Raw genomic sequence first — 23811 nt, 5'->3', positions numbered from 1 at the left:
TGTATAAATTACTACGATCGTTTATAATTTACTATACAATTGTATTGTAATTTATGAATGATCATTTATATTGTAACGAACGATCGTTTATATTGTAATGAACGAGCATGTATATATTACTATACGATCGTTCATTTAATGCTAAACGACATTTATTATGAAAGTGATATGGGACAAGAAATCATAGAATATCACTTACATTCTCTCCGTTTCTGAATCTGACGATGAAAACGATCAACGAAAATGTTGGACTAAAACTCTGAGAGAAAGCTACGAGAGAACAATGAGAGAATTTCGTGGGGAGTTCGACAGAAAGTGAATACTAAGATTGATCTTCCATTCTCTTCATATTAATGTTATTGAACACTATTGGTAGAATATTAGTTAGCAATAAATGTTTTGGTGGAATGTTGGTGTTGTATTGAATGCACATTGAATGAATGGTTAAGAAATCATTGAAGGAAAAAGAAATGTGGTGCAGTTTGAGTAGTTTTAAAAACTGAAGGTAATTTTGGAATTTCACATGGACAAAAGATTAGTGGTAGAAAAGTTTTCATAAAGAGGTCATTGGTAAAAAAAATTTTGGATTTTGGGTCATTTTGTGAAATTTTCCCATAATTCTTTGGGAATGTTTTGGCAAATTGCAAAAATAAAATAAAATAAAAAAGGAAAAAAAATCCTACGGCCACATCCCACGAGACATAAAAAGGGAGTTGCAGGATTCGACGGAGATCGGAATTTCGGTTAGGGTTAGCAGAGAAGAACTATGGAGGGTTGGGATCCGAATACTAAGTCGACGCTTACCCAAATCCCTCTGTTAACGACGAAAGCCGGGCCCAGAGATGGCGCGGCATGGACACAGAGGCTGAAGGAGGAGTACAAGGCATTGATCGCCTACACTCAGATGAACAAGTCAAATGACAACGACTGGTTTAGGATCTCAGCTGCCAATCCAGAAGGAACACGATGGACCGGAAAGTGCTGGTACATCCACAACCTTCTCAAGTACGAATTTGATCTTCAATTCGATATTCCCGTCACGTATCCGTCTACAGCGCCGGAGCTTGAGCTGCCGGAGCTCGATGGAAAAACCCAGAAGGTTTGAGTTTCGATTGATTTCGAATGTTTTGAAAATTCTGTGTTTTTCGTAGTTCAACCTTGAACCCCTTTTTTAACAGATGTTGTGGATTATTTCAGATGTACAGAGGCGGAAAGATCTGCTTAACCATTCACTTCAAGCCTCTCTGGGCGAAAAATTGGTAATTTCGTTTATCTTCATTTAAACGATGGTTTAGATATAAGAAAAAGAAAATCTTGAAGTTCACGTGTGTGTGCGCGCGCGCGCGAAGAACTGCCCACTTTCTGGAAAGGCTGAATCACTATATGAGGTTTACATCATGTTAGCCTGTAGTTAAAGCTTTAAACTGGTTCTTTAGGACTTTAGGGTTTAGGATATTTAGAATGCCTGCTTGCTATGATATGTATCGCTCGCAGCAGGCTCTGCTTTTCCAAATTATTGGCAGTGAACGTCTTATTTTGAATGAAAACCTTAAACCTATAAGTTCTTATCCCCAGATATTCATCTTTGGAACCAGTTTTGTTCACAATTTATCCGATGTAAACTTTATCTTACATGAATCATGTGATCCCTTTTAGTTAAATCAATAGGACGAGGATAGTTTAGACATCAATGTCATATATATGTTTTCTTATTAAGAATATGGTTAACCACACAGGATTCAGCTTCATTCTAATTCACATGACGACAGTATAAAGTGAGACAATCCCGTATTATTGTTATTATTATTTTCCTTTTGAGTACACCAAGTGGGGTAGGGGGATTTGAGCCCGACTTGAAAGATGTACATGCTAAATGCTAATTATTGCGTAGTTATGCTCATTTTGGCAATCACATCTAAAAGATCAAAGCGTCCGTAGTTCTGGCATTTTCGTTTGTGTTATTGACTTTATCGAGTCCTTTATTCTTGGAAAGGATTAAAAATTTTAAGATTATCACTGTTTTGGAGCTGTTGTTGGGATCATTGCATGTTGTTTTTCAGCTTGCCATTGATATGCTTTAGAACTTACTGTGTAAAGAAATAGCCAGCCTGATTTGGAATTTGTTTTGCAGTCCTAGGTTTGGAATTGCTCACGCTCTTTGTTTGGGACTTGCACCATGGCTTGCTGCTGAGGTTCCAATTCTTGTCGATTCTGGTATGATCAAGCACAAAGACAACACAACATCGACCAGTGAATCTTAGAAAGCATATGAACTTGTCATGGCCATAAAAGTGAAACTTTTGACCTCGTACATTTATGGACAATTGGAAAATAAAACTTATCAGACCCCAAAGTTGTAATTTAGAGGTTGTTCTTCGACTCCCCGGCCCATAATTTAACTGCAGAGGTTACAGCCCTTCAGTTACATATACACATAGTTATGTATTTTCTGGGATTCAGTTCATAAATGTTGATACATCAGCTACTCACCTTTTGTTTACCATTGTTCTCTCTTGGATTGTCCTTCAAAAGATTATACCAGTATGCCTTATTCTTTTCTACTTGTGAAACTTAACTTTGGTCTGCAAAAGATTTGATTTCTGCTGACCGGTCTTTTTTCTTTCCTTGAGATATTAACAAATCTTACTAGCGACGTATGCCATTTTAGATGTGTAATTCATCTCCCTTGTAACATCTTTTGATTGTTATATTAAGCCTTGAATTTCAATTTTGTGTGATGTGATTAAGGATGTTGTGAATTAGTGTCATCTGTTCTTTAAAGCTGTTGCAGCCGTAGAAAATCCTTTTTGTTAAAGTAAGTATAGAGCTCAACTAGTATCTGAGATGTTTTAGCAATTATGAGGTCCGTGTTTTGAATCTTACACCCCTATTGTATGAAAGAATTGTGTCGTTTTCAAAATCACTTATAAAAAAAATTGTAATCCTTTAAAATAAATTTTAATAGTATAAAATATGCATTTAAAAGTGTAAAATTAAACATTGAATTGATTTTGAGTGATTAAAGATGTGTTTTACAGTGATTTTAAAAATGATAAAAATGGTTTTAATATTTTGAAAATTATTCTCAAACATGTACAATGAGTAGAGCAAAACCCCCCTTCCTCCTTTCGAGGAATTTTCACAATAGAAAACAATAATGTATCACATACGCAAGTTAATTCATTAATGAATATGATCGTTTAATTTCAAAATCAATATTTGACAACAAAATTGTTAATTGATCTTATTCTTAAGTAGAGGACTAAAATATGAAAACAAAATTGTTAATTGATCTTATTCTTAAGTAGAGGACTAAAATATGAAACAAGAGTTGATCTGTCAAAAGAAAGATTTTAAACTATTAAAATTTAATATGACGGATTGTAAATCTATTACATTTTGTCCGTAAGTTTTGCTATAAAATTATAATTTAAAAGGCCATACAATAATTCAGGCCTTGAAAACACAAATTACAAGTAATACAAACATTATGATCTTACAACATTACTAGAGATATCACAGGAAAAATAATCAGTATATCCTGTTTATTAACAAAAACTCTCAACTTTGAAACTTTCACACTTGCATTTGTAAAATTCACCCAACGCCAGTCATTTCATGATATCATCCAAATTCTTGAAGAGTTTCATTTACCATATTATTACAAAATTGGACCAGCTGCAAGAATTTCCTCAGCCAGTTTACTGTCCCTCTCCACTTGGTAAGTATGGATCCCTTCATAATTCTTCTTGAACAGACCCCCCAGCTTCCGTAGTGTCTCATTATAGGTATCTTTATCTGACCACTGTTGTTCAAATGATCATAAACAAAAAGGGTTTAAGACAAAGGATTGAAAGTGAAAATGTGATCAAAATTCTTATTCAACTAACCGTGTTTATTGGATCCAAGATATCTGAAGGAACTCCCTCAATAGCATCAGGAATTTCAAGGCCAAATACTCGAGTCTTGGTGTAGTTTGCCTCCAAAAGCGATCCCGAGTGGATTGCATCAATAATCTTCCTCGTGTAGGCTAACTTGATCCGGTTACCACTTCCATAACTGCAGAAGAATGGGGAGGAAGAGAGGTCAGTTTTTTAGTTCATGATCATTCAGGCGTAATTTATAGCTGCATAGTGCTTAATAAAGATATGTCATCTTGTACCTTCCTCCTGACCAACCGGTGTTTACGAGCCATCCAGTGGCACCATGTTTTTTCATCTTCTCAGCTAGCATGGCTGCATACCTGGATGGGTGCAACATTATGAATGCTGCTCCAAAACAAGCAGAGAATGTTGCCTGTGGCTCTTTCACACCATCCTCAGTTCCAGCCACCTGATTTTGCAACAAAGATTTAAGCTCGATAAGATTACATCTTCTAGTATTATGGATAGAATGATTGAGTTGAGTAGTAGATAAATACCAAAGCAGTGTAGCCACTGATAAAATGGTACATGGTCTGAGGCAAGCTCAGCTTGCTTACTGGTGGGAGAACTCCAAATGCATCACAAGCAAGAAGAATAACATTCTTTGGATGAGGGCCAACGCAGGGGATTTTAGCATTAGGAATGTATTCAATGGGATAGGCCGCTCGAGTGTTCTCTGTATCGACAAGATCAAAGGGATAATAAGTCGATGTGCATAAATGGTACATTCAAGGCAATTTATTCATCTAGTCATGTTTAATTAATACCTGTAACGGATTTTTCCGAGTAATCGACTACTCTAGTGTGCTCATCAAACACCACATTCTCAAGAACTGCAGCCAAAAACAAGCACAACAAAGAACAAGCTCTACAATTTAATTAATCTACATAAACAGGTAGCCCAAAAACATAAGAATTTCTATTATACTCAACAAAAGACAACTACAATATAGGCTACTAATCTACATAAACAGGTAGCCCAAAAACATAAGAATTTCTATTATACTCAACAAAAGACAACTACAATATAGGCTACTGTGATTCAAAATGGTAAGTATATGGGAACTACTGCAATCAATTTTCTTGATTGAAAATGGTATAGCAACCTCCGTTTGATAATTTTTTTTTTTTTTTTAAGCTTTGTACACACGACTTCAATCTATAGGTTTCCTTTATTTTGTTATCTACCTTTTATGGATATTTTCAAAATCCAAACTCTAAATTTTGAAATAAAAAAAAAAATAGATTTTATTTTTAGAATTTAAGAGTAAATCCAAAAGGTTCCTTAATAAAGATGAAAATCATGATATAAAAATAGTGAAAAATAAGCACAATTTTCAAAAACTAAATGGTTATCAAGTCGGGCCTAAGAGAGTAAGTTTGTAGGTTACCAGTTCCGAACTTGATAGCATTCCAAATGTCAGGCTCCTTATCCCTCGACAAGTCGATGCATTTGGCATAGCAACCGCCTTCAATGTTCGAGACACCATTATCACTCCAGCAGTGTTCATCATCCCCAATTAAGTACCTATTATGATCTGTAGACAACGTGGTCTTTCCAGTACCTGTATAAACATTACCAAATAAAGAATGATCCTCAAGGCTTTGCCCATGGATTTTAAGAACACCAATTCAAAGAAGTCATAATAAGACATGCCTGATAATCCAAAGAAAAGGGCTACATCTCCATTTTTGCCCATGTTGCAACCAGAATGAAGAGACAAAATCTGACGCATTGGCATGAGATAATGCATTAAACTAAAGAGACCTTTCTTCATTTCCCCGGCATATTGAGTACCAAGAATGACCATTTCCTTCCTAGCAAGATTCATATCTATACTGGTGGAAGAAGTCATATAATGAGTGTAACGATTACAAGGAAACTGCCCAGCATTGTATATTGTGAAATCTGGGGTTCCAAAGTCCTCGAGCTCTTCAGCAGTTGGTCGAATGCACCTACCATCAAAACAAGTATGAATTTGGGAATTACTACACAGTTGAGTTGAATATAATTCCAATTGTTGTCATATGACATGGAGCAAAAACATGTTTGACAGAGAAATCTAATGTGTTTTGTTAATGATTTGCTTACATGTTGTGCATAAACAAGGAATGATAAGCTCGGGCCGAAACGATTCGGACTTTGATTCGGTTTTCAGGGTCCCAGTTCAAGAATTGATCATTCACAAATACCTGGAAAAAGAGTCGCACAAGTTATCATTACCAGTGAATCTAGGACCCCAAATTAATTGTATTGTATATTCATTAAAAAGAAGGGGAAAAAAAAAAAGTAAACAACTACGATGGAGATGTTAACTCGAACTCAATGGCAAATTTCTCTATATTTCAATAATGGGAATCTCCCCTAAACAACTACAATGTAATAGATGGTTAAGTAACAGTTAAATTAGTATACTAGAAATAATATTGAACACAGATTTTTTTGAAAATCCAAATTAATTGGATTGATTTTCAATTTAAAAATTTTTAAAAATTGAACCAAACATCCTCATCAATGGGCTCAAAGCCCAAAGGTTGGTCTAAGTCTAGGTTCGATCCAATCTTGGCCCAAAGTCAACCTTTAATTGTCCCAATCCAACCTAAATTTATTAGATTGAATCTGGACATAATTTGAAAATCAAGCCAAACTTGAACAATATTTAAATCGGTCCGTCGAGCTAGTCCAATAAATTCATGATTGAACAAACCAAAATATGTATATATATGTAAAAGTATACTTTTTAATATATTATACTTTATATTTAAAAAACAACTTTTTAATATATATATATATATATATAATCTGTTTCTTGTGAGGGGTAGAGGAGGAAAGTATATTAAATAATTAAAACACCGGAAATTTGCTTCATGAATGGATAATTATTCCAGCAAGATAGCTGAAATCATGGAAAAGCAACCCACCATGAAATGTAATCTAAGAAAATGGGGGTGATGTCGACGTGGACCCAACACATACTTGATTCCGTGGTGTTTGATACTTTTATACACTAATCAATTAATTAATACCATAAAGTATCCACCATGGTTCTCAACTGTCACTGCCACCTCATTAAATAAAACAAATTATAACCCTTCTCAATTGGGCATCGCAAGAAACGACTTTCAAACAACCCACTCCCTCTGGCATTAAGGTCAACTAATCTAATTCCTCTTAAATAAATTAGACTTTTACAATGTCCAATTATTATTTCTGACTTCTTTTTCTTCCAACTGTTGAAATATAAATATATAAAATGAGGTAAGCTATTTCCAGAGTATTTAGTAGGGGTGTTTATTGATTGGATTGAAAGACTTTTTAGACCGAACCCAATTATTCGGGTTGTAAATTTATTCAACCTAAATAATCCTTATTAAAAAATGAACCTAACCCAACCCAACCATGAAATATTTTGGTTGGATTGGTTCGGGTAATCATGTCATTTATTTAAAATTTTATTCTAAAAAGAAGTAAAACATAAATGGGTAAAAATCTAATTTAATTATTTTTATATATTAAATTAAGATTAACAACTCAATTTCAATTTATATAGTGAATTTTTTTTTTCTAAAGTGCAAAGAAGTTACTTTTAAGAGTGGTTGAAGAATAAATTATTCAAAAAATGTTTGAATTAAATAAAAAAATCAATTATCTATAAATAATTGTGTTATAAGTAAAAAAAAATAATAAAGTTAATAATAAATATGGGTTGGTTCGGGTTATATTAAGTGAACCCATAAACCAACCAAATCCATAAAATTTTCATTTATGAACCCAATCCAACCCAAATGAATTGATAACCCAATCCAAACAACACGGATTAGGTTGGGTTGATCGATTTTTTCGGGTCATGGGGTTTTTTGAGCACTCCTTATTAATAAAGCATCAAATTGATGAATTTTTTTAGTCATAAAGCCTACAAACTCTTTAGACCAAGCGAGGAGTGGGCTAAAAGGTATATAATAATGAAATTTAAATATAGTATTGAAAGTCTTTTGTATTATAATTCGTGTCTAAAATATTGTATATCAAATGAAAAGTCAATGTCTTATTACAACAAATTTTATGTTTAATAGATTCGTTAATTTATAAAACGTTGAAAATATCATCAACCTAGTAAACAAGATTGATAGTTTAAAAAACTATAAACAAATTATAAAACCACCCCCTAAAGTATGACGTACTTTCAATTTAAACAATGAATACTCAAACTTATATAAGTGTTAAAATTAGACACTCAAACTTATAGTGATGATAAGAATTGAACCCCCAAATGATAAGAATGGACTCCTCAAACTTGTATGATTGTTATAATTTCTATAATTATGTAAGTTCAATTTTAATATTGGTATAAGTTTGAGGGCTCAATTCTTATAATTAAAAGTTTGAGAGTACAATTACAACTACGGAGTGAGTTTTATGCATTTTAATTTAACGAAAAGTTAAATATTAGTTTAGGACTTATTTTGAAACATTTGACTAAGCTTTTAATTTAACAAAAACTTAAATATTAGTTAAAGCTTAAACCTAAAAGAGATATATATTTTTACCTTATCTAGGGAGTTCAAGTAATCAACAGCTCTCTCTCTATTGATTAAGAAAGTGTGTTCATCCATCTCAATATTAGGCGACCCCCTACAACACAGAATCAATAGAAATGTCAAAATTTTATGTCAAAACGACGACGCTTGATTAATCCTTGTTTTTTTGGGATGTACTTACTTCCCCCACCAAAGCTCGTTTTCAGTGGTGTCATCTTTAACAACTCGTTTGTCTCTAGGCGACCTTCCTGTTTTGGCTCCTGAAAGAGTGGCCAAAGCCCCTGTCGCCGTTATGAATGACCCTTTCTCGTACTTGATGGCTTGCTCGTAAAGCTCTGTTGTTTTTTTAAAGGTAAATCAGCACCGTTCATGCTCATCTGAGGAAACGGACGGCCTAGAAACGGGGAGGAGGCTACTTACCGGCCGGGGAGAGATTGTAGAGAATGTGGGTGAACTTGAGGGCACTGTCACTCAAGTTCAAAATGGGCTCACCAAAATGGTGATGGTCCAGTACTGTTCCTTTGTGGGCCTCGGCCTTTTCTGGATCGCCTCTCACCACCTTCGGCCCAGTTTCTCTCGTCAGCGACGCCAGTGACGCACTGCCACGTATCAAATTTCAACACCCCCACGTTACATTATAATCTCATTCTTTCTTCCAAACTAACGGTTCTTTTTTAACGAAACGTTTTATATCTTTTAGATAAGCATCTAAATTTTTTGGTCAAATTTCAAATATTAAAAACAAAACTGAAATTTTGCTCTCTCAGTTTTCAATTCAAAATTGGATTTCGAAAACTCTTTTGGAAAAAAAAAATGAAAGTGATATTTACAAAATAAATTTCCAAAAATTTAAAGTCAAATAAATATTAAATCTAAAAGTTGACTGAAAAGAAATTTTCTGATCCTGTAATAGTATGACTCATTTGATATAATTTAGGCCTGAATGATAGACATGCAATAACTTACGAAACTGTTTATAAATAAATTGTGGTTAATTTATCGGATATGGTGAACAAACTTGAATTTTAAAACTGTCCAATAAATCTATAACTTTGAATTTTGTATTTATTAGGCTCTTTTTATAACTTCAAAATACATATTAAATTCACAACTTTCAATTTTGGGATTAATGGAAGAGGTTTTCAACGGATGACTCTCTCAAAGGGTATTTATAATTGATGACCAACACTTCACAACCGATATATAACATTTTATTTACGTTATAACCTATTATCGCATTTTCTCTTACATATTGTGTTAGGGATGGTCATGTATATCATCTGTTCCTAGCACGATAGGGTCACTAATTGTGAGAAAAAAACGGAAAACACAACAGTAAAATAAAAATTGCGATTAAAATGGTCATCGTGTTAGACCTACAATACACATGACCATAAACTATATATCATACATTTGTGAGAGACGGATCATCAATCATAAATACCTCTATTAAGGGTCAATCGTATTAATTCCTCCTTATATTTACATTATTGATGGACTGTTTTTATCAACATTTTGATTTTAAGTTTAGTAGGTTTGTAAAGTTTCACGAAAATTCAAATACATCAAACTGAAAATTTCTAAAATCTGATTAGTCATTTTCAAAGATTAAAAAACGGTTCAAATATTGTAATAATCAAAATTTGTACTTTGTTGGCTCCCAACGAAAAATATTTAGGTGCTAGTTGCAATGCAAACTCATCAATTATAATTTATGACGTGATAAATTTATTTATTATTTTTTATAATATTTCTAGTGTAGTTTTTTTCTGAAAACAAAATCAGTTTTTTTTCTTTTTACCAGTGAATTACGTCTTTGGCAAATAAAAACAAAAATAAAAATAAAAAATAAAGAAAAAATCAATTATGGCTCTAGAAATATTCCCATTTCTAGTTCACCGTTTTCATCATCACAATTCACAGCTTTCTCGCCATCACGTCAGCTTTCCAAAATCGGAAGGGCAGATAGAGCGACGTCGTATTAACATACATACCTGATTGAAATAAGCTGCTGCTTTTGGCGTTCGGCTTCAGAAACAGGGGAAAAAGCTCCCTGAGCGTCCGTCAATGGAGTTGTCGGCGTCGACCGCTTTTTCTGCAGTGAGTGAAGATGCTCCAGCGTCCGAGCTCGCACCGGCGTCGTACTGTCATCGTGACATATATCTCTCTCCGTCGTCGCCGTGATTTTCTCCGTGTGAATCTTCGGCAATCCTCTCCGCCCTGTCTCCGATCCGCCGCCGCTCACAAAGCTAAATTCTCCGTTATCTTTCCCCTCATTCTCCATTTTCGTATCTTCTGTATTTCAAATCAGACACAATAAAAGATTTGAGTTCGTCAATTACACTTAATTAACCGAAAGAATCTCATAACTGAAAATCGCAAAAACAAACGAAAACCTAGAGAGAAAAAAGCAAGTTCGTACCAGAGAAATTGTGACCGAACAGCGGAAGAAGCTCGAAATATGAAAGATGAATGAATTGGAAAATGGATAATTAATCGGTATTTATAAGTTTTATGGCCTCGAGGAAGTGAAAGAACGGAGAGCTCTACGAGAGTCAGAGACGGGACCGAACCCTTTTCCAAAAGTCTCCACTAAACCACGACACTTAACCCCTGGTTTAATCCACCGTGGACCGTGGTTACGTATAACTAAAATTCCCCGTTTTTTCTTTTTCAAATATTAATGGGACAATTACATTTTTTTTAAAAAATTATTATTAAGTAACGGATTTTGAAGAATAATTAAAGTTTTCAAAACACCGAATTTTTTATAATATATTTATCAGGAGTGTTCAAATAATAGGTTGGATTAGGTTGAATTTTTCTATTTTTATTGGGTTGTGTTGTGGGTTGACTAAAAAAAAAGATGTGATCTCCAACCAAAATTTTATATATATTAATAATATATTATTCATGCTATTTTTTAAAATTTTGATTAATTTGTGAATTTTTAATATATTTTTTAAAAAATTGTTATGATATTTGTCTTCATTTCAAGTTTACAATAAATATCATAGATATTTGGTATTTAGCTTGTGGATTTTATGAGGATTTTAGTTATTAGTCATGTGTTGTATATAAATTTACATATTTTTCATTAAAAATAAAAAAATAAGTTATAACCCGATAATCCAATCCAACTCGAATTTTAAGGGTTGAGTTGAATTGGAAACTTTATTTGAGTTTGTCAATCCAAGTCATCCAAATTTTCAAGTTTGTCCAGAAAATATCCTCAATCTAATTCAATCTAACCCATGTACACCCGTCTTCAAATTTTTAAAATGCACCTTTTTAATTCCTGAAATTTTAAAAATACATTTCAAAGGTTCTGTGATAATATTGTTGTTATTAATTTAAATTAATAATTTCAATTTTTTTTAAGAAAAAAAAAACCTCTTCTCACTAATTATTTTATAAATGTATTTTTGTAATTCAAAATTTCATATAGTTATATAAAATGGAAATAAAGAATAGTTCAAGGACCTATTAAAATATGAACCTTTTTCAAAAATTAGGAAACTAAAAATTTACATTTTAAAAATTCATGGACCAAATGTACATGTTCTAAAAAATTCAAAGACTAAAAAAGCACATTTTGAAAATTTAATAACCAAACATACCTATTCTTAAATTTCGGGAACTAATAAAGATAGTCTGTCTAAAATTAATTTCAGACAGATATTATTAGAGATATTTTGTAAAATTTAAAATATATACGATATTATCATTATTTTTCGTTGGATATAATTTATTTGCTAACTTTAAGTAAAAAATAAGATCTGCAACATTGACCAACAACGAATATGGCTTTCATGTTTGAATTTCTATATAAAATTTTGAAGTATTTCGAGTTGTTTTAAAACGTTGTTTATGAAAGATTGAAATTAATATTACAAATGATACTTTATACAAAATTTACTAGATAGGATCAAATAGTTGTTTTAAAAGAAGTTGCAACCTCTTAACCTTTTTCAAATATAGCACGAGATTACTTTTCTTATCACATTTCATATTACAGCTTGATTTATATCATGCTATTTTGGGAATTTTCAATCTTTCTGTTGTATTTAAAAATAATTCACATTTTTTTATGATATCCATGTAAATATGGTTAGTATACAATAATACAAGTAATTGATGTGATATTTTAGTAATAATTACAAAATATGGACTACTAACTCACTAACCACATCTCAAATAAAATTGAGTTTAATTATTCCAAATGCCCTTCAATAACTATAATGGGTTTAAAATCACTTTTGGTTTCGAGATTTTCATCAAATAATTGTCTTAGGCAATTTTGAGCTAAATGACATAATTGACTTTATAGAGTTTGTAACTATTCGATTTAAGAAAAAAAAACATATCCAATGGCCCAATTAAGCATGGGAAGAAGGGAGTTTAGGCCAAGGTTCAAATTGACTTGCTCGACCTTAGCCTTGACCAAGGATCAAGTTGAGGCCGACCTTCTCGTTTTATGAATGAAGCATGCTACGACCTATTTAGGCCTCAAGAAAATAATAGTTTGGAGCAAATGCTCAAACAAACCTTCTTGGCCTCGGCCAATATTGAGGTCGAGGTTGAGACACCAAATTTGATGAACGAGACATGTTAAATAATGCATTGACCTATTTTACTCAAGAATCAACCTAAGAAAATCCTGATATGAACGCCCTAGGTCAAAATTTCACTATAAATACATTATTATGACCTCAACAAAAATAAGCTCATTATAATACTCAACCTCTCTACTTGTTGCATAATTGCATTTTCTGACTTAAACATCAGAGAGCTAGTGTGGCAAATCAATAGTGACAATTTAGTTTTTATACTTTTAAATTTATACTAATTTAGTCTTTGTACTTTATAGTTTATAATGATTTAGTCCTTATTATGAGAAATATAATTTAAATTTAATGAAATCTCTCACATGCGTAGGTTGATAAACTATTCGGATTCCATTTTTTTATTAATTAAAAAGATTAAATCATATAATAAAGGTGACAATTAATTTCGAAGGATTCTTTTTTAATATTAGGATCAAATAATTACAGTTTTTTAAAATATAAAATTATTACAAATATGAAAATAGGAGAACTAAATCATTACCAACTAAAATAAAAAATTAAATTATTCCTTCTATAAAAGTTTAGAAATAGAAAGTATTTGTTAACAATTATAATACAACTTAGTCGTACAAATTTCAAATAAAAAAGCCCCTCTTTTTCAGGGAAAAAACAACAAGAAGAGGCCAATTAAAAAAATGAGGTCTGTAATTTTGTGTGAAAGGAAGATGAGGCTGCCAGCTCAGAGCTTAAATATGGAGATGCTTCGCTGTACACATGTACGGCTGTAGATTGAAGAAATTATCCCATCCATCCCTAAAAAGGCCGTCTCTGTAACTTATTTTATAAGCCACCAAAATTAACAACGTTTTGATTCGTATAAATCATTACAGGCTGGGTAATTACTATTAATTTGGAAAAGTCATATATATATATATATATATAAACTTTATAAACTTAATAAATATAATACGTAAAATAAAAACTTACCTTGGTTGAATCAACCAACTTACTGCTTAAAATAGTTATTTGGTTAAATTATAAATTTAATTTGAAGTTTCGAAATGGTGTGGATATCTGGTATTTATTTTTAACTGTTAAAAAATATTTATTGGGTCTTTTAACTTTAAAAATGTCTAATATTTTAATAAAATTTCAACGACATATTTAAGATTTTGATTTATTAGACCAATAGAATAAAATAAAATAAGTAGGTGGAGGTCATACTAGCAAAACGTTGAAGTTTTTGTCAAATGTCTGTAAATTTAAAACATAGGTAGAAAAGCGAGAGTTTATAAATTTATTAAAAAAATTAATTTAAAAATATATTCGAATAAAAATATTTGGTTGCATTCTAGACTTTTGTTGTATCCCACTAATTATAATCACGGTTTGACATGTAGGAAGTTCTCTTTTTTTAAAAAGAATGAATTTTTTAAAAAAAGTTCTTTTGTTTGGATTAATTTTTTAATTAAAAATAAAATCCCATAGTTTAGAAAAAATCAATCGAGAATTAATTATATGCTAAAGTAAATATAGCTTAATTGACATACATATGTATTAATAGCTAAAAAGTCTATGATTGTAATTTCCATTCATCTATGTACTAAAGAAAACTTGGAAACTGTATGTAATTTCGTTTTCAGACCACTCACATTTAAGGTGTGCTTTGAAAATAATTGTATAGTATCGTTTGACAAAAAAATAACCATTTTAAAATTAGTATTTTTATCTAATTAAAGTAGAGGGCATAATAATATATATATATATTTTTTTAAAAAAGCACTGGCTTTAGGAAGAAAAAAAATAATTGGGTTGTTTTAGAGTATTTAAAAATCTGAACTAGTTGGATGCGTTGCAATATAATTCACCAAAGGCACCGACATTGAATAATAATCATAAAATACATTATTTGTTATAGGAGGAGAAAAGGTGTCTACGTGGAATCCAATTGGAGTTCTCCTTCAGTCCACGTGTCAAAATAAGGGCAAATAGAAAATTCTTTTCATATTATCTCTATTTATTTCTTATCACGCCATCATACTTTAACGTAGGATCTATAAGTATAAAAAAATATGCGAAGACAAATTTCAAATGAAGAAATGAAACGTGATACTCTCGTATAAAAGATTTTAAGTTTCAACTCAACTTTAAAATCTTCTAATCATCTAAGCTATTGAGTTGGGTCTTAGTTCGAGTTAAATGTGTCTACTTGTCACCGACGAAATTTTCACTACCATGTCAAACTATGCAATTTAGTTATAGCTTGACTCGACATTAGATCAATCTAAACATTAACCTATATATTAGATTATATTGGACAAAACATTGTTGATGTGAAATTCTTTTATGGCATGTTGGCTCAACTCCTTATCTCCATGACCTTAGGCAAACTATCCATGTGGTCCTATAATTGAAATGTGGCATCAACATTATTTATATTTTTCTAGTATGTAACAATCATATTAGGTTCATCAAATATTCCGTAACTAGTTTTGACATAAATACCTTTGTGTTTTTTTTTTTTTTTTTTTTTTTTTTTTTTTTTTTAAAAAAAAAAGAAAAAAGAATAAATAATGATTATCACCGGAGTCAATAACGGGGAGCTTGACATAAAATATTTGGGAATTTATATCCTATGTGGCGGCTATATAGCACCACGTCAGATGTGGATATATATTATATATAAAATAAAAAAACCATCAAAATTCACAAGTGAAGGGTCAAAATTGTCAATTACTTCAGAGATGGTTGGCTATGAGTTGAAAGCCACAATTGGCTGCCTCACCCAACAATTGGCAACCTTTTCGTGCCCTTATTAAATTAAAGCACCAATTCTCCCAAAAAATAAAAAACATATCTTTTGCTTTCTCAGAAAAAGAAAATAATAATAATAATAATAAATAAATAAATAGAATCGGTCATTTTATCTTACAGTCAATTATATTTATATTATAAAGACCAACAAAAAAAAAAAGCAATTAAAAAAAATTACTATGGGAAGGTTTGAAGTTGCAATGAAAGTTTATCATTTAATCACATATTTATCTTCTTGACTCTGGATACTATGTGTACTGTGTTTATGGATTAAAAATAAATACATAATTTGTTCTTGGATCTATAGATTATACTTTTATTTTAGTTATGTTATTATAGAACATGGATGCAATGTATCAATCAACATATTTTTGTTATGGATTTTGAAAAGTATACTAGATATAGTCTCATAATAAATAGTAGTAGCTGATCTAGAATGAGAACTTGGGTTAAGAAATACATTTCTTAGGCACATTTTTCTGCGAATAGATAGATAAAGTTGTCAAAATGAACATAACTTCATTGATATAGAACTTGTACTATCAACCTCAAAATTATAGATTTGATTATTGTAATAGATAATTAATGGGCTCCTTAGTGCTGGTTTAGAGAAAGGAGGGCCCATGAGAACAGAGAAGGCCCATATTAAATAATCATGAAGCCTTCAACCCCTATGAAAATTGACGCTAAATAACTATATATTATAAATATGTTCAATTAGGTATAATGTAGATGCCTACTATTAGTGTCTATTGGCCATGTGTCATTCATCAATTAACCTATGTGTTGTTCACGTGTCTCAAGATTACACACTATTACTTTCCATGTAATCCATTTCCTACTTACTTGTGGGTTTTGAAAGACACATATTAGTCATCAATCCAAAAAGATTGGAGATAATGGAGAAATCTATTCTTTGTTATTTTATTTACTTTTTGTTATTTATTTATTACATATATTTATATATTATATTATATTTATTTTATATATATTATTTTAATATTATATTTTCTCCATATCCATGTTCTCGTTATGCATCGTTGTACTCTTCAAATTCACAACATGTTATCAACACGAGCTTCTATTATTTTCCTTACTAAAGGTAGGTTCTAAAGTGATGTCATGACAAATCTCACAAAATTAAAATTTATTGCCCTTAATATTAACGATAGTAATCATTTTTCATGGATACTTGATGACGAAATCCACCTAGATGCTATGAATCTTAGAGAGATTATTAAAAAAGGAAATACGATATCCAATCAAGACAAAGAAAAAGCTATGATTTTCCTTTGTCATCACCTCCACGAGGGATTGAAAATGACATATCTTACAATAAAATATCATCGTATCTTGTGGAAAATTTCGAAAGAAGGGTATGATCATAAAAAAAAAAAACAGTTATTCTTCCTAAAGTTCGTTATGAGTGGATGCACTTGAGGCTACAAAATTTCAAATCAGTAAATGATTACAATTTCACATGATTTAAAATCAGTTTGAAACTGTTGTTACGCGGAGAGAAAATTATTGATGTGGATATGTTAGAGAAGATATTTTCTACATTTCATGTCTCGAATATACTCTTGCAGCAACAATATTGAGAGAAAGGTTTTAAACAATATTCTAAACTAATTTCATGTCATCTTGTGGTCGAATAAAATAACAAGTTATTGATGAAAAATCATGAATCTCGACCAACCGAAATGACACAATTCCCTGAAGTGAATGCTGTGAAATTTAATAATAATCGTGGTCGAGGTCATAACCATGGCAGAAGAAGAAATAATTATTATTTTCGTGGTGGTCGTTTTAATCATTCAAATTTTAAAAAAACCTCACAAAATGATGATCACAAAGGAAAAACTTGATGAGATAAGAGTTCAAAAAGTGTTGAAAATAAATACTTATGATGAGGAATGATCGGGCATTGGTCACATGCCTGTCGTATGTCAAAACACTTAGTTTATCTTTATCAAGCATACCTAAAGTAAAAAGAGAAAATTGTGGAAGAAAATTTTGCATAACAGGATAATTACATATTTGACCTATCCCATATGAAAAATTTGGATGTGACGGACTTCTTTGAATCTCCTGAGGAGAAAATTGGCAAAATTGATGGAACATCAAGTGTTTCCTTTGACTTTGAAAATATGTAGACTTAATATTGTTTTTTTTTTATTCATCCCCATGTTTGTTTTTCCTCTTAGTAGATGTTAACCTTTGTATATTTCAAATGTTATTTTTCTTATTGTAATTATTTTCTTTTAATGAAGAAATCTGGATCATTTTTATATGTTGGGTGACTAAAAAATGAGTAAAGAAGATCTATATCTAGCAGATAGTGCAACTACAAATACAATACTTACAAGTAGAAAATATTTTTCCAAAGTGACAATGCTGGAAGCAAAAGTCAATACAATATCATGCTCTGTAAACTTAATAGAAGGGTTTGGAAAAGAAAATATTATTTTGCTTAGAGGAACAAAATTCCCAATTGACAATGCATTGTTCTCTAGTCAATTAAAGAGAAATCTACTTAGTTTTAAAGATATATGTTATAATGGTTATCATATTGAGACTGATAGAAAGAATATATGGAGTATCTTTATTGATGAAACGAATACATGCGCAGTAGAAGAAAAACGGATTTAAAGTACTCTAATTAGATTAATTACAAAGATAAACATGCATGCAATCAAACAAGTAAAAGGGAAAAAGAATACAACCTTTGTAGTCTTTGAATCTTCTCCAAATCAGCTCCAATCTCCTCACGAACGGTTCGTAGACCACCACAAGAGTCTTCCGACTATTCTCCGACCTTAGAACGGGATGGTGGGATCTGATGAGTGACTAATTTGGAGAGGAAAAAGCTAAGGTCTTGAGAGAAAAAGGGATGAAATTATCACATAATCTCATCTAAACCCACTATGGCTAAGAGTTATTCAAAAACAATAAACACTCCTTTTTAAAGACCAATACATGCAAACATGCAACTTTGAGTTTGATGAAAATTTGACACTAAAAAATCTACTAACTCAAAGTGGGATTTAGTGGGATAAGTGTCTTCAAATAAAGACAACACTTAGCCATGCAAAAGTTGGCATTTCCCACTCACAAATGTTGGATCTTTCTACTAACTTGGTCAAAGTTTGACTCTCAAAGTCCAAAGTCAATAAATTTGACTTTTTGACTTTCAAAAATCAAAAGTCAACAATTTGACTTACATTACATTTTTTACCTAGTCAACAATTTGACTTTTAATGCAATTTTGACCAAATCCATTTAATTTCAAAAATTAATTCTAACAATAAATTTTTAAAAATAAATTAATATTAAATAATTAAACAATTTAATTAATTCAATTTAATATCAAATCCAACAAAAATCCCAATTTACATGAATCCTATTCATAATCTTGATATTTAAATTTTATTTAAATGTCTCTTATTTTCTCTCTCTTTATGTTTAATTCGCAATTAAACATTAGGTTAAATATATCGTACATGTTTAATGCTTTGCTCCAAAAATTGAATTTGAACACTTCAAATTTGTTCGTCACACTGTTCTAAGGTTTAGTCCGATATGAGTTAGTAGGGGGACCTCATGGACCTACAGATCATGAGCTTCATTCGTTAACCAGCTAAACTCTTTAACCTAATTAACTACCATTCGTTAACTACCAAATCACTCTATTAAAGCCCAGTAGTTGCACTCCCTCACTGTAGATATATTATATCCACTCGATATAACCATGATTAGTAAGTTAATCCTTCACAGGTTGTTCGTAATAAAGGTTGGGTCAAAAGTTGTTTTACCCTCGAGATTACATCTAGCTCTTTAAGTCCCACTGATCCTTTAATGAACAATTGGTTTGTGATCAAATCACTAAACTGAGTCCCTCTCGAGCCAATGAAAGGGTAGGTCCCCTTGTTCAAGATTCGGAGTCAGCACTTAAGGGAATAACCTCTCTACTATCCCTAAAAGTGGGCAGGAGTGAATTCTATCTTGCACCCTATGTCCTTAGCTATCTATCCGATCTTACCCCTGAAATGGGAGGCTTATTGAGCCGGCGCTATTGATCCAACCCTCACCCATGAATATCTAAAGACAATCCCGAATAAAGAGGAGTTCATAGTTAGCTCAGGATTAAGGTCAAGTTACCTAGGTCATCGCTTTAAAATAGTCAGTCATAAACAGTAAACAACGTTATAAAGTAAGAGTGACTTAATTCTTGGTTCGATCTTATGCAAACTCATTGCATAGGACGCCCCCACTCCTCATGTCAAACATGAACGAATCAAGATCACCTCGTTTATAGTATTTTACAACAAATTGTAACAACTATAGAGAGGGCCGCATCCAATAGTGTTACCAGAATAAGGTATCCAGTCTTATTCGTATACTATAGACCATTTTGGCTATTTACCGAACTTTATCTGCTCTTATATCACCTCATAAAGTTCATGTATTCATATAATAGCCATGGATCTTTAGTTTATTGGATTTAGACTTTACAAGTGCAATTCACATATTCAATAACAGTTTTATTGAATAAACATCAATAACATCTTTATTGATAATAGAATACGTTTAACATTACAAACTACGAGTGTAGGACATACAACCCAACATTTATATCATATCTACTGTCTCATATGAAAAACATATACCGGAAGGGTTGCCTTCTTTATCTTCTGGATTATATTATACTCACATACGAGTAATTGAAACATATGCCACAATGAACCCGAAGTTCATGAATCCATATATATTTACAATTTGGCATGATAAATTAGGTCATCTAGGGTCTATAATGATGAAAATAATTATTTTGAATTCAAATAAACATCATTTAAGAACTATAAGATTTTTCAATCTAATGAATTATCATTTGATGCTTGCCCTTAAGGAAAATTAATCATCAGACCATCACCAATCAAAGTAGGGACTGAATCACCTACATTTTTAGAAAAAAAAATTCATGATGATATATGTGGACCTATTAAACTTCCAAGTGGACCATTTAGATATTTAATGATATCAATAGACCATCCAGTAGATGGTCACACATGTGCTTATTATCAAGTCTAAATATTGCATTTGCAAGATTACTTGCTCAAATAATTAAGTTAAGAGCACAATTTCCTGATTATACAATTAATACCGATCGTCTTGATAATACTGGTAAATGTACATCCCAAGCTTTTGATAATTGTTGTATGTCAATTGGGATAAGTGTTGAACATCCTGTAGCTCATGTTCATATACAAAATGTTTTAGCATAATCATTCATAAAACGTTTGCAGTTAATTGCTAGACCATTGCTTATAAGAGCTAAACTTCTTACATTTGTATGGGGACATGTTATCTTGCATGCAATATCACTTGTACATATTAGGCCAATATCTTATCATAAGTACTCTCCATTACAATTAGCCTATGGCCATGAGCCAAATATTTCTCATCTGAGAATTTTTAGATGTGCAGTATATATTCCAATTGCTCCACCACAACGTACTAACATGGGTCCTCAGAATAGTTTAGGAATATATATTGGATATAACTCCCCATCAATTATCAAATATCTTGAACCCTCGACGAGTGATATATTTACTGCATGATTTGCTGATTTTCATTTTAATGAGACAAAATTTTCAATATTAGGAGGAGGAATTAAGAAGTTGAAAAAAGAAATTACATAGAATGCATCGTTATTGTCTCATTTTTATCCCCGTATAGATAAATATGAACTTGAAGTTCAGAAGATAATTCATTTGCAAAATATAGCAAATCAATTACCAGTTGCATTTATAGATGTAAAGAAAGTAACTAAGTCACATATACTAGGTGCAAATGCTCCATCGAAAATTGATATCCCAACACAAAAATTTTTCACCAATGAGTTTGGAACATGCCAGAAGCGTGGTAGACCAGTGGGTTCCAAAGATAAAAATCCTTGAAAAAGAAAAATAATTAATAGTCAAGAAAACTTGGTTGAGGATGTAATTACCCATGAAGAAATTCATGACATGATTAATGGGAAAGGTGGAATATATAAAGATAATAATGAGATTTTAATAAACTATGTCATGACAGGAAAAAGATGGAACCGAGCTCATATAGTTATTGACAATATTTTTGCGTATATTGTTGCTCTTGATATTATATCTAAAAATGAGGATTCTGAACCAAAATATGTTGAAGAATGTCGACACAGAAAAGATTGGCTTCAGTAGAAAGAAGCGGTTGAGGCATAACTAAACTCAATTTCAAAAGGTCAGGTTTTTGGACAAGTAATCCGATGCCAGAAGGTATCAAACGTGTGGGATACAAATGGGTATTTGTGAGGAAAACAAATGAAAATAATGAGGTTACAAGAGATAAAACAAGACTAGTTGCACAAGGTTTTTCACAAAGACCTGGTATTGATTATAAGGAGATATATACTCCAATAGTGGATGCAAACTAAGATATTTAATTGGTCTGATTGTGTATGAAAGTCTAGATATGCATCTTATGGATGTAGTCACAACATATTTAATTGGATTTCTCGATAATGATATTTATATGAGAATCCCATAAGGATTTAAGGTACCTGAAATATATAAATCAAATTCCTAGGAATTGTATAAATAAAGTTACCGAGATCGCTATATGGATTGAAACAATCAGGACAAATGTGGTACAATCGCCTGAGTGGATATTTGTTGAAAGAAGGATATCAAAACAATCAAATATTTCCATGTGTTTTCATAAAGAAATCACAGTCAGGATTTGTTATTATAATTGTATATGTTGATGACTTAAATATAATCGAGACTCCTGAAGAGCTTTCAAAGGCAACAGAATATCTTAAAAAAGAACTTGAGATGAAAAATCTCGATTTTTTTTTTTTTTTGCCTTGGCTTGTAAATTGAACATTTAGCAGATAAGATTTTTTTTTTATTAGTCAACTTATACAGGAAAAGTTTTGAAAATGTTTTATATGGACAAAGCACATCCATTGAACATTCCAATGGAAGTTCGTTCACTAGATGTGAAGAAAGATATATTTCGACCTCGAGAAGATAATGAAGAACTTCTTAGTCCTGAAGTACCATATCTTATTGCAATTGGTGCACTTATGTATCTTACTAATAATATAAGACCAGATATTGCATTTTCAGTAAATTTTTTGTTTGCAAGATATAGTCCTTGTTTAACAAAAAGACATTGGAATGGAATTAAGTATATACTCCATTATCTCTGAGGAACGATTGACATGTGTTTGTTTTATTCAAATAAATCAAATTTTAATCTAGTTGGTTATGAAAATTCTGGATATTTATCTGATCCACACAAAACTAGATCTCAAACATGTTATTTTTTCACATGTGGAGAAACTGCTATTGTTGGGATTGATGCCCTAAATCTCGTTGGGTCCAGTAGTTTGTAAAAATGTATTTGAACAAACATTTTGTGATATAATAATATGAGATATTTTCTTCACTACAGTATTTGCTATATGAGATATTTTGTTGCATTAACCACAAACCAATAAACTAAGATCCCTAACTATGGTTGTAACATAAGCATGTATGTGATGACATACAAGTGGATCGTGCATTAAGTGATAACCTAAATGGTTTTAAGTAGATGGATAAAGGAGGAAAACCTTATCCTATTGACACTGCCAGTGTGGCCTACTTTGTAGATGTTACAAGTGTTGTAATGTACTACAGATGGTCTGATCCTGACCATTCATGTATTAGACATGCGAGCGGGAATGCTCTATATAAAAAAGTTCGTATAAGATTGGACCACGAAATGTTTAGTCTCATTATATAACGCCGTTCATGACAGAGACTTTCATTTCACTAGGATGACTATAGGTAACATGACCTTAATCCTGAGTGAGTTGGGAACTCCTGCCTATGAGGGCGATCCTTTTCTTTGTATGGGTGTGAGTGGCCAGATCGCCGACTCAA

General features: G+C 31.6%; 2 protein-coding genes across 2 annotated transcripts; one reads left to right on the top strand and one right to left on the bottom strand.

Annotated features, from left to right (window-relative positions):
• Positions 1-624: 624 nt before the first annotated feature.
• Positions 625-2500, top strand: LOC120085005 (ubiquitin-fold modifier-conjugating enzyme). The gene is made up of 3 exons (XM_039040820.2): positions 625-1099; positions 1198-1259; positions 2132-2500. The coding sequence occupies exons 1-3, from the start codon at positions 767-769 to the stop codon at positions 2259-2261; spliced, it is 525 nt and encodes a 174-aa protein (XP_038896748.1). The 5' UTR covers positions 625-766; the 3' UTR covers positions 2262-2500.
• Positions 2501-3337: 837 nt separating this feature from the next.
• LOC120086378 (phosphoenolpyruvate carboxykinase (ATP)) lies at positions 3338-11077 on the bottom strand. Its single transcript, XM_039042995.2, has 13 exons — positions 10885-11077; positions 10457-10757; positions 8883-9061; positions 8644-8797; positions 8472-8556; positions 6016-6116; positions 5581-5879; positions 5315-5488; positions 4691-4756; positions 4421-4599; positions 4163-4332; positions 3891-4059; positions 3338-3805 (listed from the first exon to the last, which is right to left on the bottom strand). The coding sequence occupies exons 2-13, from the start codon at positions 10744-10746 to the stop codon at positions 3662-3664; spliced, it is 2010 nt and encodes a 669-aa protein (XP_038898923.1). The 5' UTR covers positions 10747-10757; positions 10885-11077; the 3' UTR covers positions 3338-3661.
• Between the last annotated feature and the right edge of the window lie 12734 nt (positions 11078-23811).

This window comes from Benincasa hispida, chromosome 9, assembly GCF_027475165.1.
Source record: "Benincasa hispida cultivar pf3 chromosome 9, pf3_genome.v1.1, whole genome shotgun sequence".
Lineage (NCBI taxonomy): Eukaryota > Viridiplantae > Streptophyta > Magnoliopsida > Cucurbitales > Cucurbitaceae > Benincasa > Benincasa hispida.
This window is presented reverse-complemented; position numbering and strand designations above follow the sequence as displayed.

Bases quoted from the DNA above. Each gene is read 5' to 3' on its own strand.
- LOC120086378 (XM_039042995.2), bottom strand. From the start codon at position 10,746: ATGGAGAATGAGGGGAAAGATAACGGAGAATTTAGCTTTGTGAGCGGC. The intron at 9,062-10,456 runs GTATGTATGTTA...GATACGTGGCAG, and splicing joins CAGCAGCTTATTTCAATCAG to TGCGTCACTGGCGTCGCTGA. The intron at 8,557-8,643 runs GTAAGTACATCC...TCTGTGTTGTAG, and splicing joins AACGAGCTTTGGTGGGGGAA to GGGGTCGCCTAATATTGAGA.
- LOC120085005 (XM_039040820.2), top strand. From the start codon at position 767: ATGGAGGGTTGGGATCCGAATACTAAGTCGACGCTTACCCAAATCCCT. The intron at 1,100-1,197 runs GTTTGAGTTTCG...GGATTATTTCAG, and splicing joins TCGATGGAAAAACCCAGAAG to ATGTACAGAGGCGGAAAGAT. The intron at 1,260-2,131 runs GTAATTTCGTTT...TTTGTTTTGCAG, and splicing joins CCTCTCTGGGCGAAAAATTG to TCCTAGGTTTGGAATTGCTC.